The sequence below is a fragment of the Camelus bactrianus genome, chromosome 6, assembly GCF_048773025.1.
Source record: "Camelus bactrianus isolate YW-2024 breed Bactrian camel chromosome 6, ASM4877302v1, whole genome shotgun sequence".
In the NCBI taxonomy this organism is placed as follows: Eukaryota; Metazoa; Chordata; class Mammalia; order Artiodactyla; family Camelidae; genus Camelus; species Camelus bactrianus.
In genome coordinates this window covers 32,123,544-32,143,670 of record NC_133544.1, presented here as the reverse complement: position 1 = coordinate 32,143,670, position 20,127 = coordinate 32,123,544, and the positions used below count along the sequence as shown (strand labels likewise).

Genomic DNA, 20,127 nt, shown 5'->3' with positions numbered 1-20,127 from the left:
CAGAAAACTGACCTTACCATTCCTTTCTCCTTTCTTTTGTTTATTCCACAATAAATGCTGAGAGCCTGCTCTGTGCAGGGCACGGGTGCTAAAGACAGACACGGCTGCCCTTCAGGGTCCCAGGGCCCCAGGGCGTGGAGTGGGCAGGCAGACCGTACAGGGCATTCCAGTCGGTGCCTGGTCCCTTTCCTCAGTATTACACTTAGGATCACAAAATTTTATTCACAAGAAAAACCTTTAATGCTGTCTTGCCTGACATTTCTTTTTCTTTCTTTCTTTCTTTCCCCAACATTTCTAAATGTGGTGGCTCCTGTTCTGTGTTGGAACAGTGTTTTCCCTTCTCTCCTCCGCAGCTTAGCATCTCAGGGTATTTGAAGTATTCAGATTCCTTTGACTGTTTTCTTCAAACTGAAAAGAATTGACCTAGAGAAAACCCCACTGTGTGTCAGTCTTTTCAGAGTTAGAGGTCAGGAGTTCTGCCTGCAGAATCTGTGCCTGCCCTCTGCTGGCTTGGTTTTCTCAGCCTCCTCTCTCGCCTTGAGTGGGTCCCCGCCTGCCCTATTAAGGATCTCTTGCCACCACCACCCCAGTTTTTCTCGTTCATCACACCCATCCTGGCCATACCCAACCTGTCCAGCTGGGGTCAGCCCACACGGGGACCTCTTTCAGTGGCCCGCTGACCTCATCCTGTTCCCTCGTACCTCTGCCCTTCTGCCCTTCCCATCTGACCAGCCCTTACCACAGCACGCCTATCGCTGCTTCTGCTAAGGAGTCCCAGCAGGATTTCCAAGAAAAAAATCATCGCAGTGCCTTCAGAGTGGCTTCATCCAAAGTTTATCCTCCTTAGCTTCAGCTAGGCCTCCACTCCTGTTTGTCCTCCTCTGTTCATCTGGTGTAGTTCCCTCGGTTCACAGTGGTCAGTCCACACTCTTCCATGGTCTTGCCTCCTAATTCTTGAGAGGACCAAGGCTGTCCCATGTGTTACCTTGGTTCCCTCTTCCCCATTCAGAGACCTATACTTGTCTGACGTCGCATTCTCCCGTCATTTCTTTCCCTGAGAACATAGCATCATTCTTAATTTCCACACTCACCTCTCCTCCTGAACTTTCCACCTCTCCTCTTTGGGACTTTTGTTGCTGGATTTTCTCTGGACTCCTGCGTTTTTAGTGTCTCCCCTTTGCTCTCAAGCATGTTCACCTCTCCTCTTCCTTAACCACCTGCCTTCGCCCCAGGCCCCCACCGGCCGTGGCTCTGTTGCGTTTCTTCCCTCACAAACATCACAAACACACTTAGATTGTAGGTTTGGTTTCCTACCACTAGTCTTATCCTCACCCCAGTCCGCTCACTATGCTGCAACTAGCATGATCTAGAAAGTGCAGATCTGACCATGTCTTTCCTGTGCCTAAAATACTTTTGTGACTCCCCTTTAAAATACTTACTTGCCCTTGTTTTTTTGTTACAGTTTTAATGAGACATAATTCATATATCATGCAGTCCACTCATTTAAAGTGTACAGTTCAGTAGTTTTTAGTATATTCATAGAGTTGTGCCATCACCACAGTTAGCTTTAGAGTATTTACATCACCCCAAAAAGAAGCCCCCTCTGTATCCTTTAGCCATCACTTCCCAATCCCCCCATTCCACTCCCAGCTCCCACCCCAGCCCCTGGCAACCACTCAATCTATTTTCTCTATGAATTTGCCTGTTCTGGACATTTCATATAAACGAAATCATACAGTATATGGTCTTCTGTGACTGGCTTCTTTCACTTAGCGTAGTGTTTTCAGGCGTCATCCATGTTGCAACACAGCGACTCTTGTTTGCTCTTTGGTTTAAAATCTAACTCATGGTACATTTATACGTCCTGAATGATCTGATGCCTCTGTACCTCTCCAGCCTGATTTCTCACTGCTCACTACCTTGTGCTTTTGCTCCAGCTGAACCAAACTTATTCAAATGTGCCACCGTGTTCCCTTGTCTGAAACATCCTCCCCACCTCCTTCATTTGGCCTGGCTGACTCATGGCCTTCAGGTCTTAGCCTCAGTGCAGTGTCCTTTGGAGAGTTTGTTCTGATCCTTCGTGCCCTCTGGGGGCTGCCAGAGCCCACTGCACTTCCCTGATCACAGCCTTTGTCGGACTTGGCCATTGAAGTGCAGTTGTCTGCCTCTGGACCATGGCTCTGGAAGCATCGCCCCAGCACCAGAGCCTGCACAGAGTGCAGTGGGTGCTCACTGAGTCCTGATGCCTAGACTTCCTTGAAAGAGAAATCGAGTCTGGCCATCTCTTCCTTGTGATCTGGGATGTGCTCTCCCCACACCCTGAACTCTCTTGAAGGTCAGCAGCCACTTTGTCGTTTGTCCTCCTTTTCCTCAGTCTTCCTGCTGCATTTGCCACCGTTAAAGCCTCCATGAAATTCTCTCCTCCCATCCTGCCTGTGACACCCCAGTGCCTTTGTCTTCCCCCGCTCGTGTACCACTCTTTATTTCTCTCCTCTGACTCTTTGGCCTCCAAGCCCTTAAAGATGAGTCTTCTCTCAGTTCTGCCTTCAGACTTTTCTCTCTGCTCTGTCCTCCGCTCCCGCTGCTTCACCTGTCACCTCCATGCAGATAAATGATTCCCAGTCTGTTTGTGTCACCTGAATCCCTCTCCAGAGGTGATTGAGATGCTCACCTGAATATACTTCCGGGGCTTTGAAGCCCACCTTCTCCTGGGCACCGTGCTAGTTAGAGCCCTCAGTACTCTCAGTACTTCTCAACCTGGTTGACTCTTAACAGCATCTTTCCTGGTCTTCCCACCTCATCTCTCTCCGCACTTAGCGCTTTCATCAGCCCAGTTTGTAAACACATATTGAATACCTACTGCTATCAGATAATTTTTCTAAAGCACAGCTCTGGTCTTTTTTTTCTTGACTGCAAACCTTCAGGGCTTTCTTTTGCCTTTTTTTAAAAATTGAGGTATAACTGACATAACATTATATTAATTTCAGGTGTGCAACGTAACAATTCCTTATTTGTATATATTGCAAAATGGTCACCACAGTAAGTCCAGTTAACATCCAGCACCATATATAGTTACAAAAATTTTTTTCTTCTAGTGAGAGCTTTCAGGATCCACTTCCCTAGCTACTTTCAAATATGCAACACAGTGTTGTTAATATAGTTACCATGCTCTGCATTACATCTTCATGACTTATTCATCTTATAACTGGAAGTTTGTACCTTTTGACCTCCTTCACGCATTTCACCCACCCCTCTACCTCCCACCTCAGGCAACCACCAATCTGTCTTCTGTACCCATGAGCTCAGGGCTTTTGTTTGACTTCTGGTTTTTTGGTGGAAGCCCTAGAGTTCCACATATAAATGAGATCGTACAGTATTTATCTTTTTCTGTCTGACTTGTTTCTCTTAGCATAATGTCCTCAAGGTCCATCCATGTTGTTGCAAATTCACTTTGCCTATTAAATTGAGTTAAGTTCCTCAGCTGGCATCCCAGACCCCTGAAAAAAGGCTTCACCTGCCTTTTTTGACCATTCGTCTTTCATTCCTAATAGCCAGGCCAAATCCCTGACCTCTCGCTCTCCCTACACACTTTATACCTTTATTCCTGGCTGCACAGTACAGTAGCTATTAGCCACTTGTAGCTACTTAAACGTAAATTAATTCAAATTAAAGTTTAAAATTCAGTTGCTCAGTCACACTAACCGCATTTTGAGCGCTCAGTAATCGTGTGGCTTGTGACTACCTACTGAACAGCACAAAGAACATTTCCATCATCACTGAAAGTTTTTGATGGCCTTGGTCAGTACCTTTTATTTCCACTCCTTCTGGCTAAACTGTCCTCCCATTGTCTCACCTCCTCCTCTTCTCCACCTGTAAAAATACCCTCTCTTTACCAGGGCCACCCGCCTCCAGTTCCACCCGTTCTACACAGCCTTTCCTGATCATTCCTTTCTTAATGAAATCCCCCTGCCCCTTTAGAGCCTTGGTAGTATTTTATCTGTTTTCCTCTATGAAACCTACCCTTTTCCCCTCATATTGTAGCCACTTAGGTCCTTACTTCCAGTAATGACTTGGAAGACTTTTGGAAGTAAAGACTACTTATTCTGTGCACAGTACAGTGGGAGTTCAATAAACAATTGTTGAATTGAATACCTAGTAGAAAAGAGAATGGTTCTTCTTTCGTTTTATTTCTGTAATCAGCAAGCACAGTGAATGTCTTAAATTCCTTACTTTTTTTTTTCCTTCCATAATCACATACACCCTTTCTGCAAGACCCAGCAGGAAGTGAAGCCCCTGTGCAGGTGGCCGCAGCCGGCACAGTCCATCTTAGAGCCAGCAGCGCGGACATCAGTGCCAAGGAGAGCGACTGGTTGGGAATACAAACATAATCCTCTGGCCAGGCTATGGGTCAGCACGCGGGGGGTGAAATTTTAGGGACACAGTAACAGATGGATAACTGAGGGGCAGGCAGGGTACAAACTACAGACTTCAGAGAAGTGACCCCAGAAGAAATGACTGGAATGACAGAGACTAACCAAGTCAGGGAAGTGGCAAGGCTCAGATTTAAATTGCTTGCAGGGTGGGGAGCCGCAAGATATCTGTTCTCAGTTAAACCCTGGAGGAACTTCCTGGGTGGTTTGTTGCTGCCTGGCTAACTGTGCTCATTGTGGCATTTTTTAGCCCAAAGCCACCTGCCACAAAGGAGAGGATCTCACCCGAAACATTCACCAGCTGAATTCAACATTCACCAATTTCCAGACACTTTAGGGACATTCACAGGCTGTCCTCTTTTCTCTAGTCTAGCTGCCCTTGGGAACCAAAGAGATTGCTGGTTTCCATTCATTGACTGTGGGGGGATGACGGAAGGTGAGAATGAGTGTGTGCACATGTGTGTGTGTGTGTGCCCATGTGTTCTGAGGGGTTGGGGGAGCAGAGGCTATTAGAATAGGTTTACAGAGCTCTTTGTCTTTCCAGGCTTATTTTGCAGAGGGAGAAGCACTTCCATTATCTGAAAAGAGGCCTCCGACATCTGACAGATGCCTATGAGGTAAACCTTGCCTAGGAGCCCTTTCTGTCAAATTAAAGGCCAGATCTTTCTCCATTTTTTTTGTTTGGTTGTAAAAAGCCCTATGGGCTTGACCACTGCAGATTCACTCACTGTACCTGTGTGACTCGGTAGGAGCCAGTTACACAGTGGCTGATCCCACAGAGCTGGGACCCCTGCTTCTGAAAGGACAGAACCAGAACTCCTCTAGTCTTACCCCAGCTCCAAGCTAGAGGAGCCCGCTAGATGGGGTGGGGCTTTCTTCCACCATTAGATCGATCGTGGCTGAGGGGTTCACGTTCCTTCTTCTAGACATCCCTTGACCACTAGCTACAAGGCAGTTACCTGCTTATCTTTTTACCTACCCCTTTGCCCTATAAGCTTATCTAATTTCTCTACTGGCTGATGTGTGTAAGTCCCAGAGAGTACCACTGCAGTGTAACACTGTAAAAATGCCCCAGTGTGGAGTGGATTTTAAATCAGTATTCCTCAGAGCCCTAGGGTTCCACCGAGGGTCCTGGGGGGCAGGGGGGGCAGTGGTGGTGGAGGGGAAGGGGACTGGGGATGGGGGTGAAGGGCAGGCAGAGGGTAAATGTGAACTGGAGGGCGCCAGGCTTCCTGCCCCATTTTACAAAGAGCAGCCCTGCCTTTAATTGTTTTTTATTTGGGAGTGGGGTTGCACTTTTGATTATTTATGGCAGGATCAGCCAACTCAAATTCCTGTAGATCTAAGCAGGTAGCATCAATGAGAGATGTGGGCCTGGTTGGGGGGTGAGGGAGGCGTGGAACTGAGGCAGACCGGAAGACCTGTGATTTCACTCTGTTCCTGCCAGTTGCTGCCACACAGGAATGCAGACCCAAGGTTGCCAGGCCTCTTTTTGTTTTTTCAAATGAAGCCAGAAATTCAGATTTCTATGTGGATCTGTCAGCACTTGAATATTACAACCAGCTCTAATTAAAACACTATAGGGAGCAAGCGGAACACATCCGTGGGCTACATTTGGCCTGTGGGTGCTCAGTTTTTCGATCTTGACTGGAGTCCTGGATGGTTGGGGTCCAGTCAGCCTGATACAATTGATACTGTAACAGTGGACAACTCACTGAATAGTGTGCTAAAGGCTTGCTATTCATTATCTCATTGACTCCTCACAACTATTCCAGGAGGTAGGTAAATATTTTTTATAGATAAGGAAACAAGCTTAGCAAGATTAAGTAATTTGCTCAAAGGCACATGGCTCATGAGAGGAGGAGCTGGCACTGAAAGCCATAGCAGTGTCTTCTGTCATCACACCAGCTGCGCCTCCAGGTGGTGAGCTAGCACATTTCTGTGCACATTTATGAAGAGGGCAGCTTGGACCAATCAATGGAAAGAGCACTGGATCGAGAGTCTAGAAACCTGAGCTCTTGTCACATCTTGGACATTTACTGTTCTTTGTAATCTGGAGAAAGTTCTTTTCTCTGGACCTCACTTATGCACTTTTGGTTTGTAAAACTGGGCAGTAATACTCCCTGCCCATCTAGCCTCGATGCTTAAATGTTTATTGCTTGAATTAGGACCAAGATCTGTTCACATGTTACCTTTGGAAGCCTTTCCCAGCACCCCTGCCCAGGCAGAATTAGTCTCTTCCATGTGCCCATTCTGTGTATGCATGTGTTATGTTGTCTTGTTCCAGAAAGACATAAGGTAACTTGTACTCACGTGTCTGTGGTTATTGGAGGGGAAGAGGGCATTAGACAGACATTCTAATCCAAGCATCTCAAGAGAAGGAACTGAATTTTATTCATTTTTGTGTCCCCAGTGCTTGGCACGAGTAGATACTAACTCAGTATTTGTTGAATCAGTGAATGGGTTAATCCAGGAAATCCCTTCCTGAGACTGTGTATCTCCCTGGGTCTACACGGGGAAAATGGTAGCACTTAACTTTCTGGCGAGTGAGAAATCCTCTGATCAGCTTCTTTGGATACCTTTGGGGCAGGACCCATTGGGTTCAGGTTAAATTTCCTTGTCCCATTGTCCTTTTCTCACCTGTGGTCATCTCAGCTCCTGGCTAAGGCCACGAAGTAAAGTGTCCTTCATTGACTGATTGTTCATAGGTTGCCCTCCTCCTCCTTGCCAGGCTGCCAGGAAGGCGACAGATATTGCCTTGTCAGCAGGGTCTTGGAATGATTGTGAATAAGGGTGTGTTTTCTTCCCTGTTCCTTTCGCAGTGTCTGGATGCCAGCCGCCCATGGCTCTGCTATTGGATCCTGCACAGCTTGGAACTGCTGGATGAGCCCATCCCCCAGATGGTGGCCACAGAGTGAGTCTGGCGTTGGGGAATCTGGAGTGTTTCCTGAAGCTGTATTTTGAGTTTGGGGCTCTTTTTGTCTTGTTTGTCTTGTTTCTATTCTGATTTATTTTGAATGAAAAACAGAGCGCTACCAAGAAACCCTTGCCCTTCCTTGACCTCCAGTAACTTCCTGAAACTCCTCCACTTCAGAGCCATTCATTGTAAGCCCATGAGTAGAATCAGACTTTGAACTCCCAAGAGAGGGATTCTGTTTCTTCTATGGCCTTTTCTTTTGGCTCTTGCTCTGGTCTTTGAGAAACATCTTCATCATCAACTCTGGAGAAACATGATTTTGCCGGAAAGTACAGTATGCATTTGAAGAGCTTCTGTGGGGAAGTGCATGGCAACCCAATGGACAAAAATGCCTTTGCCTTCCATAAACTCCTTGTAGAAGTCCCTCCTCACCAATGCCTGGGGGACAGTGTGGCTCTTGATGGCACTGGGTGTGTTACCCAGTTACAAATGTCCTCACATGGTTGTCTTAAACTTCTGATTTATGATGAGAGATTGATCTAAGCCACTAAGATTCTACCCAAAGTGTTGGTGCAGATGGATGTCCTCAGTGTGATTCCTCTCCTTAAATCTCATCACAATTTACATATTAAAGAAGAAGCCGATCATCACTCTAGTGTTAGGAGTACCCGAGGAAGGAAAGGGCTGTCGGGATTTGGAGCTAATGCCCAAGTTCTCACTGAGACAGGGCCTGTCCCCTCGGCAACGTCTTTGACTTCTTCTGCTCCCACTGCTGCTCTGCAGGGAGAGAGTCAGAGTGTGGTCCCGGGGCCAGGTTTGATTTCCCGCAGCGCACGGGCAGCTGTGTCCGGATGCGTGGAGGCTGGCCTGTGCCCCTCCCCAGCCACAGTGCCCCTGCCTGGGTCACACTGTCAGGTCAGGAGAACAGAACCACACATTGTCTCATTCATTCTGTCTTAACAATAACCTCTCATTCTTGCCTTCCTGGGCAGGGTGTCTTGTGATGAATGTGGAGAGAAAAGATAATAAAGAATTAGGCCATTAACCCTTGTGATATGTACGATGCTTTCAGAGGGAGAGGAAAAATATGCATTGTCTTCCACTTCGTGGTGCTGCTGCAAGCCTGCCTAGTTGCTTCTAGCTCTGGAAGTAGAGTTGGACACAGTTTCTGCAGTAACAGGAATTTAATTGTCAAAATAAAGGCCCGTGTGCTTCTGAAATACCAGTTGGGGGTTGTGGATTATTTGGCAAGATCCCCCTTAAAACACACAAAGTCAGGAATGTGGATGGGAAAGTCCCACGTGAGAGAAGGAAAAAGAAATGGGAGGATTCTGTGACAGTGAAGTGGAGATGCCCCCAAGAGGAGCAGTGATTTGGAGCAGGAAGGATGCCCCCTAGAGGAGGATGTAGGCTGATTGAGGTGGGAAGATGGTGATAAGGGGGTTTCTGGTCAGCATCGGCTTTGAGGGTTTTCTAGGTTGTATACTTGGTGTTTATAGGTAAGGCTTTTCTGAGGAGTAAGTGTTGGCTCAGCTTTTGTGGAAACATCAGATTGGAAGAGAGGACCCCCTTAGAGGGCTTTTCACACTGAACAATTGGAGACAACCTAAATATCAACAGTTGGGGATGAATGTAAAGTTTAAGTAAAGTACCTATGTCTTGATACATACTATGAAATACTATGCAGCCATTTAAAACTTAAAAAGGAACAGATGTTAACTAGACTTACTGTGACCATGTTACAGTATATACAAATACTGAATCATGCTGTACACCTATAATGTGTATATAGGTGTACTAATATAATGTACTAATATAATATAATATAAAGACTAATATAATGTTACGTTAATTATACCTCAATTAAAAGTTTTATATATGTGTATCCATTTGTATATACAAATATATGTATTTATAGAGAGAGGTATTCATGATTTAAATGAAAAAAGTTAAAAATTCAACATTTATAGATTAAAAATAAAGGGAGCTATGTGCATAGGAGAAACCAGAAAGATATATACATACATGGTAGTAGTTATTTGTGTGGATGGTGGGGTTAAAGGTGATTTTTTTCTAAGCTTTTTTACATTTTCTAAAAATTATAATTACAAGGATGTTTTAAAACTAAAAAGCTGATCTGTCCTAATTTGAAGAACCACTTGAGAGTTAATGATTGAAAATTTCTGCTTCACAGCTGCCTTAAAAGCTTTACTTGTGGTTCCTCTGAGCATTGATTTAACAAACTTTTAAAGAATGACTTAGACTTTCCAATAATGTATTTTGTTCTGTGCTTAGCAGGCAGTTAATTCTAGATGTGGATAATATTTATGAACACAGCCTAGTAGCCCTGACTTATAAGGGAATAAAGTATTTTTTAGTAAGAAACAGAGAAATCTTAACTTCTATAAAAATATGAGGCTTTTTTAAAAGAAAAGACTACCCAATTTTAGATACTGCCTTTTAATTTATTTTATACAGGGAAAATAAATGCTTTGAAAATGTGGTCAGGTTTTGTTTTTTTTTTTTTCCCCTCTGCTTCTTTATACAGATATTAAGGTTTCCCAGAGGCTGAGTTTAGAGTCAGATTATTTTTTTGCGGTTCTCTCTCCCCACTCCCCCACCTAGTGTGCAACACACACACACGTTTCTCTCTTTCCTATTTTGTTCACTGTTGTCCTTCTGTTTGTTTAGGGAACAATATGACAAGCTGAGTTCCCTCTAGTGGACAAAACCACTTTTGTCAGCTTCTGTGATTGCTGAGCAAAGCCAGCAAGGGCCAGGCTTTTACTGCTGGTGTCAGAACTTTCGAGAATAGTATGTTCATAGGTAGGAATTTAGTATGCCTCTCTTAAGAGATCGTATCCACAAATTTACACATGTGTTCACCTAAAATAAATTAGTATTTTGGAAGCAGACTAAGTGCATTTGCTTTTAGCACTGAAGGAAGAAGCATCTTTCAATGAGAATCCTGTGCTTTGTTACTGAAAGCTACTTTAATGAAACAAGTGGAGTGAAATGAAAACCACAGGGAAACCACTGCACTGTTAAGTTAGGTGTTTTAGCTTCTGTCGGATCTGAAAGTTATCTTAAACTTAAAAATTGTTTTAGAACTTTTCCACTTGTAAAGTTTTCCCAAAGATTAAATTTAAATATTCATGTGTCATTGTTTTATTAAATTTCCCTTTCAAAAGATTATTAGCAGCTTGTCCCCTGAATAGCTCCTTAAATATCTTTCCTTTTAATTTTAAATTTAATTGGACTGTTTCCTTATCTTTCAGTGAGGGTACCTTATGTCGTCATTTGTCTTCTGGGCGTTTTTCAGCCAAGTGCTGCAGCATCTAGTAGGTAGAGGTCAGGATGCCACCCAATCAGTGTGCTCCACAGGACAGTCCCCACAACACACAGTTATTCAGCCCCAAGCATCAGCAGTGCCACACTGGGGACCCCTGCTCTCAGAGAATCAATTGCAGACTTGGCCATCATTCCAAAACAGCAGCACCCAGGGACTGCCCGTGCTTGATGGAGTCAGATAACCGGTCATCCTCTAAGAGAGCCTGCCAGCCTTCCCCCTGTTCATGGCTGCATTTTGCCAGGGAAGGAGTTTTCCTCTCCCTTCTGTTCAGCTGAAGCTGTTTTACGGTGTGGCATTCGGAAGACTTAGCACTGGATGTCTTAGCCTGATGTCCGCTCAGTCAGCCGGCATTTGCATCTGCTCCTGAGCCAATCTGCCCAAGGATGACTGTGCCTGTTTCCAAAGCTATGGTCTTTGTAACTTATTCTAGGCCTTCAATCTGTCTGTGGTAACCTATTCTGGCACTGATGTTTTTCTAAAATCTAACCGAAATTCTTGCTGCAGAGTAGCTTCAATTCTTGTTTCTTAACGTTTGCATAATTACCCTTTGCACACTTGAGGTCTTTTGCTGGGTAGCTTCCTCACTGTTGGTTCCCTGTAATAGTAAGTCTTTTAATAACTCTTACATTTAGCCATTTTTACAGCTCTATTTTGAACTTCCTTTGACTTGGTAAATGGAGGCTTGACCAACACTGTGTTTGTCACGCTTTTTTAATGTGAGGGAAAGGATGTAATTAGGTTTGTTTGTTTGTTTGTTTATTTATGCATGCATGCTGGGGGATTGAACCCAGGACCTTGGGCATGCTAATAAGCGTGCACTCTACCACTGAGCTATACCCTCCTCTGTGATGCTTTTAAAAAGCACTTTCATTATTGTTCACAATTCATGGACCCTAACTTCTGGTCCTTTTTCTGATATATTCCTAGTTATTCCACATCTTATATTTATATGCTTTATTCGTCTCCCACTCCTCCCATCCCTAAGTACATTACTTGCTACTTACACCTATTTCATTTGTCTTATTCTTACTGGCTTATGATTTGTTGTGTATCATCCTGGACTTTCTCTCCTTGGAGGGTTTCCCTGCTCATTTTGTGTTGTTGCTTATGGGCTGTGCGTGCTTTTGAGCCCTTCATCCACATTGGTGATGGGGATGTCCAGAATCAAACACTTTCCGTCAGTCCTCAACCATCCTCTAAAAGTTCGAGTAAATTATCGATATTCTCGCTTTGAACTTGATTCTCTTACTAAGTTCTACCTACTTTTTGACAGTTGGGTGATAAGCGGTGGTGTCCAGTAGAACTTTACATGCTAGTGGAAATGCTCTCTATTTTGTGGCAGCCACTCGCCACATGTAGCTGTTGAGCAGTTGCAGTGTGGCCTGTGTGACTGAGGAGCTTAATCTTAAATTTAATTAATTTAAATTTAAATTTAAATAGCCTCATGTAGCTCTTGGCTCCCTATTGGACAATGCAGATTCATCACATTGCTACCCAAAATGTAGTTCCCAGACCAGTAGCAGTGCCATCACCTGGGAGCTTGCTAGAAATGCAGAATCCCAGGTCCCTGTAGCTCTGCAGAATTAGATCTGCAGTTGACAGGATCCTCAGGTGACTTCTATGCACACCCAGGTTTGAGAAGCACTGATACTTGGCTGTACATTGGAGTCACATGGAGAATTTTTAAAACTCTTGGGCCCACCCTCAGTGGTTCTGATTTAATTGGTATGAGATGTGGCCTGGGCTTTGGGATTTTTTTTTTTAAATATCCCCAAAGTGATTCAAATTACTCAGCAAAGACTTGTGGTATTCAAACTTTGTGTGTGTCCACATCACCTGAGAGTCTAAAAATACAGAGGTCCAGCTCTTTCCTGCCTCAGCAAGTCTGGGTCTCTGAATTCTTTATTAGCTCTCTGGTGATCCTGATATACGCATTTTGGGTTTTTAAATACCTGATCTAGAAGAGAGTCTTCTACTTTGTTGGAAATTGTCACATAAGCTAGAATGAAATGCCTTGCTGACTTGAAAGAAAATTGATCTCCTCGATCTTTCAGTCATATGACTGAATGAGTGATTTATGAATACTTGTTTTTTCACAGTGTGTGCCAGTTCTGGTGTTTGCTCAGTGTTTCCTGCTTGCGATATTTTTTCCATTAGTTGGTGAATTTCTGGTCTCTAGGACAAGTTTTTCTCCCCCTTTTCATAGTGAGAAATATCACTTGCGTTTTGCTTTTCAAAACTGCCAGGAGTTCTGCGAACGACAGCTGGTAGCTTCATGGTCAGTTTGCCAGTTCCTTAAGGTGTGAGTTGGGAAGCCTCTGGATCAGAATGTTCTGTAGCACGGAAGTGTCTTGGGAGTCAAGAAATGCCCAGCCCCTGTTCCCCAGCAGTGCCCCACAGTCAGTCAGAAGCAGCCTGTCAGCTGAGGGAGGTTGGCGTGGAGGGGTGAGTTAGTGGTGTCTGGTACATTCAGATCCCAGCCCATTCCAGACTTCAGGCCACAAGGTCAGGAGTATTGCATTTGGCCTAATTCTGTCATGGGAGCTGGGGAAGGGAATGGATAACATGACTTTTTCTTTCTCTTTTCTTTTTTAAAATGTGCTGTTAAGTTTGAAATCAAACAAAATTTTTTTGCTTTCGTGATACAGAAAACTTTTTGCATGCTAGTGCAGCCAACTTTTGTTAGACCATGAACTTAGTTAGCTATTTGTTTCTGGGAAATAGGATAAGAATTGATGAGGGTTTGGGAAATATTTTAGGCAACAAACTCATTTTCTCTGCAAAAATTAATTGCTATTAAAAACATGCCACAGAACTGTCGTCCTTCTCTGATTATCAACTTCGATTTCAATCCTTGGTTTCCTACGGTAGAACTGCCAGGGCAAAGTGAAGTGAATGTGTATTACTTTTAACCTGCGACAATTTTATGACTCCACTAGCAAATCAGCAGCATTTTCTCTGGCTGTCCCTGCCCAGGTAACGGGAGGTCTGAAATCAAAAGTAATCAAATATGACGTGGGAAGGCAGCCATCAACTTGTGTCTCAGTGGCGCCATAGAGTAGACTCTATGTGGTCTCTCTGGCAGCAGTAGATAAGAGAGAATGAGACCAAAAAGCCCAGGGAAAGAAGGCTGCCTGGTCACTGGAAGGACCCAGATTTGCAGCTGGTTCTCTTAAAGGAGGGCTCGTCCTAATAGGACGCTGTGAGTCGTGGGGAAACAACTTGATAATCAGCACATTCCTGGGGGCCCCCTTTCCAGTGAACTTCAGAGGAACTTAGACCAAGAGGGGCTCTCTTGGTTTCACTTAAAGCAAGAATCCAGCTTCTGGGTAAACTGATGCCATGCTTGGAGGCCAGGGTTTGGAGGCCAACCCTCAGTAAACAGCTTCCCTCAGTGAAGGAACTGGAGCCTCTGTGGACCCGCATGAAAGATTCTCCAAAAGCCCACAGACAGGGGTGCAGTCTTGTGACGTGAGCCAGCAGGACTTAACTTTGTCACAATGCAGTGAGCGTGCTGGAAGCCCACTTGTCTCTCGTTCTAACCATGGAAGCAGACTCCATTAAAAGCTTGTTTCTCGTCGGTGGTAGGAATAAAAATCAGAAGCCCCACTAGGGCTTACTTGGCAATGGGAGTGAGGAGGCACCTCTTTAAATATTCCCGGTAAGCCTAGGTGATGGCTCTAGGCCTGGGTGATGAGCATGGGAAGAAGTAGTTGAGCATCACCTTGATTTAGGCAAAACCCAAAGCCTGCGAGGTACCCCACAGGTAAGAAGGGCCTGGGCACACAGATCCAGGGTGGCAAATTGAGAGAAAAGTGTAGAAAAGATTTGGTCAAGAAGCGTGAGACTTAGCCCCCAGTTCTGCGAAAGGCCGTGTGTTTCTGCCAGGCCTTATGTTCTTTGCTTCATGACCAGGTAAATGCTTAAATACAAAGCTCATAAAGGAGGGCATCCAAAACATGATAGCAGGGTGGAGAGCTGGGCCCTTTACAGGTGTTGATTGAATTCAGTATACATTGACTAGATGGTAGGAGAGATTTTTTTTTTTCCTTTGGAGGAGGGCGGAGCATGGGAAAGGCATGTACTGTGGTGGGATTCGGTGCTTTGAAATGACTGCTCTCTTACTTTGTTTTTCCCTTTGGCTATGTACCTAGCGTGTGTCGGTTCCTGGAGCTGTGTCAAAGCCCAGAAGGTGGCTTTGGAGGGGGCCCTGGCCAGTACCCACACCTTGCACCCACGTACGCAGCAGTCAATGCACTGTGCATCATTGGCACCGAGGAGGCCTATGACGTCATTAACAGGTACAGCCAAAGCCAGCGGGGCCGGACACCCAGCCGGGCTCCCGCCTGCTGACCCTGCACTGACCATTGCCGTCTCCTGCCTCTCTCCTGTTCATTTCTCAGAGAGAAGCTTCTCCAGTATTTGTACTCACTGAAGCAGCCCGATGGCTCTTTTCTCATGCACGTTGGAGGTGAGGTGGATGTGAGGTGAGTGGGGTTTTTCTTAGGCTGCTGCATTAGCAGATTTTAGGGCATATCTGCCATGAGACTTGCCAAACCCAAGGAAGCTTTGCCTCACAGGATGGCACGCAGAGTGACGTGTCAGTGACGTGGTCCAGAGTCATTGCAAATACGATACACATGTCCTCAGGGATCACCGTCTCATGACTTCTATGTAAATGCCAAAATATAAGTAAGAGAAACAAAATCAAATGCTTTTGTTTTAAAAATGAAAAATACGTTTGTTTGCTATGAAGTGATACACCATCATCTGTAACTGTGTGGTATAATATAATCTTTCATCTCTCTGGGATAGGAAGGGAGAAGAAAGCCCAGCAGGGACTTCAGTAAATATTTTCTGAATGAATTTGATGACTTCATGACTTAACACCTGCGTGATAATTGCTTTGAGAGGTGACTCTTAGATGCCAGTAGAGTATATGAAAAACAGTTGCATTAACTGATTGGAACCAGTTGGCTCAAAATTATCATTTTTCTCAAGAATTGTCCGATGTACCTAGCAAGTAGCTTACTCACCTGGCAGGAGATTGCCTCTGAAGTACATAGGGAATTCAGTGAACTAGTCCTTTCTCAAAGGATCATTGAGATTTTATACCAAATTATTATTATTTATCTGACAAATTCATTTTTTTTATGAGGTTGCTATATCAAAGCCATCTTACTGCCTGTTTGTAAATGTGTTTGCCTCTACACAAGTTGAGTAGTATTCTAGCTTAACTGCTGGTTTGAAAGTATAGGGGAAGAATAAACCATGAAAGTTGTGGAGCACAAAACGCATTGCAAGTAAAGTAGGTAACCAGGCTGCAAAGACCTTCAGTGGGGGATTTTCTTCTAACTGTAACCTGTCTGTTCAAACCATAAAATCAGACTAGGTATCAACCAGGGAAACTACTTCCCTGCTCTCACTTGGTGTCAGAAGGGTGAGCAGACCTCTGACACCAAGTGTGTGTGTGTTTTTCCCTCATATTAATCGATTCTGACACTACCCAGAGTTAGTACAGACACCACGGACTAAGGACTCAGTCCCACAAGACCGCTGCCACTTTGGACAGTGATCACAAGTAGGAGGTTCCCACACTTCTGCCTGACTTGGCTACAAATCAGGGGTTCCCTGGACCCCCTCCTTTGTTCAGTAATTTGCTAGTACGGCTCACAGAACACAGGGAAAATTTTTACTATTACTAATTTATTATAAAGGAATCATAAAGGATACAAACAGCCACATGAAGATGTATATAGGGTGAGGTCTGGAGAGGTCCAGAGTGTAGGAACCTCTGTCCCCGTGATGCTGGGGTGTGCGATCCTTCCAACAGGCCCTTGGATGCGTCCATCAAACCAGAATCTCCCCGAACTTCTTCACTGAAGGTTTTTATGGAGGTCCCATTATGTAGGCATGATGGATGGAATCATTGGTGATTAACTCAATCCTCTGGGGAGCAGGGCTGAAAGTTCCAACCCTCTCATCACACGGTTTGTTCCCCTGGCAGCCAGCCTCCATCCTGCAGGAGTCACTTCATTAGTATAAACCCGAGGAGGTTGAATGGGGGTTGTAATGAATAACAAGACTCTCCTATCACCCCAATCACTCAGGAAATGTTAAGGGTTTTAGGAGCTCTGTGCCAGGAACCGAGAAGAACAAGTATGTATTTCTTATATCACAATATCCTGGTGTCTGTTGTTAAAAAATAAACTGAGGCATATTAACAATGTTAAGAATTTATTTAAGCAAAAATTGATTTGAATTGGGCAGCATCCCATCCAACAGATAGAAAGGAGCTCCAAGGAGCTGTACAAAATAGGAGACTTTTATAGGCTGCAGGGAGCGGGGACAGAAGAACAGGTTAGTTATAGCAAGGCCACTGTCCTTCGAGGGAAGCAGGGATCTGTCATGCAGATTACCTGACTAGTGATGATCAAGTGATTCCTGATCGACTGGTTTAAGGTCCCATTTCTGGGACAGCTGAAGCCATCCTTAAGTGTCAATTTGATGATGTGGAGCTTAGCGTAAGCGACTCCTTTTGGGCTTTTTGTCTTGTTTTTAACACAGTATATGCCAATGAAGCCAATACATCTATTGAAGAAAAGCAGTGTTGTGTTGACACCTTAAGAAAAAAGTTAGAAGATATTTTTCCCCTCTTGGTCACTACATTTTCATCCAGTTCTACAGATACTCCAACCAAATACGCAGTCTTGAAATTTAGCTTTTTAAAGTTGAGATTATAGGCAAAAGCAAACAAACCCTGGCAAAATCACTTTGGCATTTCATTGCGTACGTTGTTTTTCAGATATGATCATTCTCTAACTTACTTGTTCAATCACCAGTCTTCTTCTGTGTTTTCATTCATATCTGCTAGACAAATGCTAGGAAACCCTCCCAATAAAATAGACTTGTTCCATTGATGAGCACTGTAGGCATATTCCTCCTCCACCTGATCTCCTCCCTGGTAGCGTCCTGCCGTTCGAGCCATGCTTGTCACATAGAGACTCAGAGATGCGAATGATGGATGAAACCTAGCAGATCGCATCTCATTTCCTTGCTGCTCCTGGTTTCTCGTGTCCCAGTTCCATCACTTTTCACTTGGTGTTCTTTTGACTGTCAGCTGGTTCCCCCTGAGTGGATTTGATCTGAGGAGAAGCGGTGGTCATGGGGACAGGGTGGCATCTGGAGGCTGGCTGGTCTCATTCTGGATTAGACAGAACTGGTCTCGATCTTTCAGGTCTGTCACAACTCCTGCTAGTTTCTGAGATGAGCTTATTGAGGCATTTACAGCCCCTGTGTGTGCTGCCAGTAATCCCATCGCAGTCAACCCATAGCAAGCACCGTTTTTTTTTTCTCAGTTCTTAAGAAAGGAGCAATGATTTATTCCTGACCTCCTCATCTAGGTTATATAACACGGAACATTCTGAGAGGGTAGTGGGGAGACATGGACCCAGCATGTGCAAAAGTTTAGGTGACAGAGCGTAATGTGTGTTTAAGAAAGGAGAAGTTCGGTGTTGCTGAAGCACAGAGGGCCTGGTGGGCAGAGCCCGAGGTGAAGCTGGAAGGCCAGGCTGGGAACAGCCCACAGTCTCCTTGAAGTCTGAAGTTTATTTATTTATTTTTATTTTTCTTAATTTGAAGTTTATTTCAAAAGCAGTGAGAAGCCATTGGCAAGTTTTAAGTAGAGAGTGATGCAGTCTGATTTGTATGTTATTAGACGTTCTGCAGTTGCAGGGAACAGATTGTAGTGCTTTAGTGAAGCACCTCTGGCTTCAGTGCTGGAGGCAGGAAGACCGGACAGGTAATGGTGACTTGGATTCAGGTGACAGCAGAGAGGATGGAGGATAGGTGGATAGATTTGAGAATTGTGATGACTGGATGGAGGGAGAGAAGAAGATGCTGCACAAACAGGTTTCTTTTGCTCGCTCCCCATCTCTGTGTGAGGTCTAGGACTAGTGGCTTCTGGAAGCAGGTCTCAGGTCTTCCACTGATGAGAGGCAAACTACACTGTTGGCCACCTGCCTTCCTCAGAGGTTCGTTAGGATTCAAGAGCAAATACTTTTGAGACCCTCTAAGAGGCTCGAGACCTGAGAGCAGTCAGTTTATGTAGATGATAACATTTGGCACAAAGGACTCCTGCGTGCTTCTGATGCCTGCTGGTGTGCCTCCACCTCCATGAGCAGGCTGATAAAAATGCTGGGAGGATAATAATGCACACAGCTTACTGGACTGCCTCAGTGCATTTGGCGTAACATTATAACCATGTTGAATAATATCAAAACTAGAGCCTTCCTTTTCCTCTTGTTTCTATTCCTTAGGAGCCCTTAGAAAAAGGATCTGTAACCAGAATTAGAATAATTTTTGTCTTCAACATAAAATGGAGCTGAGATGTTAGATATTTGAAGAGACCATAGAAGGGAAGAAAAGACAGTTTGTAGACGTGTTCTACATAATAGAGGAAGAGGCTGAAATAAAATGTGTCCTGAGAAGAATTAGGGCTGGCAGGATAAAACGGCAAGAATTATTCCAAATCAAGTAGGATAACATGACAAAAAAAAGACGTTTTTTCTTTTTAAAGTGCGTGTGCACGAGCGCGTGCACATGTATGTGTGTGTGAGTGAGTGAGTGAGTGAGTGTGACCGGTGAGGTGCTTGAAATGAAAACTCTTTTCTCCTTCTAGAGGCCTAAAGAGTGAATCTGACTGGGCTCACCTATTCTGATTCCCCTTGCCTGGTCTCAGCAGCCCTTGGGGTCTGGCGGCCTGCTTTTGGAGTGTCTGTTGTGGAAAAAAATATAGTTAACCTTTAGCATGTCCATGCCATTAAACAGACAAATCCTGGGTCTAAAACAGTACTGACAGCTGAATGAATGGGCATATCAGAAATACCTGAATGACACCGAGGAATTTTGGGAGCCTTCGTGGGCCTTTGAAAGAAGAGCTAAATTCCCTGTTGACATGAATTGGTACGGTTATTTTGTCTGGTGTAGATTTGGCCATGTGGAGGCAGGGAGAATAGAATGTCATGTTCTTTCACAGAAACCTTGCTGTGAGCAACTCTATCCAGAGTGTCAGAGTGCCCGGTTGGACACCAGGAGGACTGACTGTGGGCCAAGAGTGAGGACAGGCAGTGATTACAGCAGAGAGCAATTCGCCCAAGAAGTTCCGTGAGCCTTGTTCAGGCTCTACCTTCAAGCTTAACACCCTCTCCTCTATTTCTGTCCTTCCAGAAGTGCATACTGTGCCGCCTCGGTAGCTTCTCTGACCAACATCATCACTCCAGACCTGTTTGAGGGCACTGCCGAATGGATAGCAAGGTGAGAGAGGCTGGGGTTTATCTTGGCCTCTTAGACAGCAAGTGGTCAAGACTTCTGAAAAATAAAGCAAATGCAGAAGGACCAGAGGGAATATAAAATCACAGGAGATGTCT

The 20,127-nt window shown here is 44.6% G+C and overlaps 1 protein-coding gene across 1 annotated transcript in view; it reads left to right on the top strand.

The window, feature by feature from the left end:
• Positions 1 to 20,127, top strand: part of FNTB (farnesyltransferase, CAAX box, subunit beta) — a 64,919-nt gene that overhangs the window by 23,674 nt on the left and 21,118 nt on the right. The window contains exons 3-7 of the mRNA XM_010962268.3: positions 4,975 to 5,047; positions 7,253 to 7,344; positions 14,854 to 15,000; positions 15,103 to 15,186; positions 19,928 to 20,014. Of these exons, the coding sequence (XP_010960570.1) occupies positions 4,975 to 5,047; positions 7,253 to 7,344; positions 14,854 to 15,000; positions 15,103 to 15,186; positions 19,928 to 20,014 (483 nt within the window). The remainder of the gene's footprint in view (positions 1 to 4,974; positions 5,048 to 7,252; positions 7,345 to 14,853; positions 15,001 to 15,102; positions 15,187 to 19,927; positions 20,015 to 20,127) is intronic.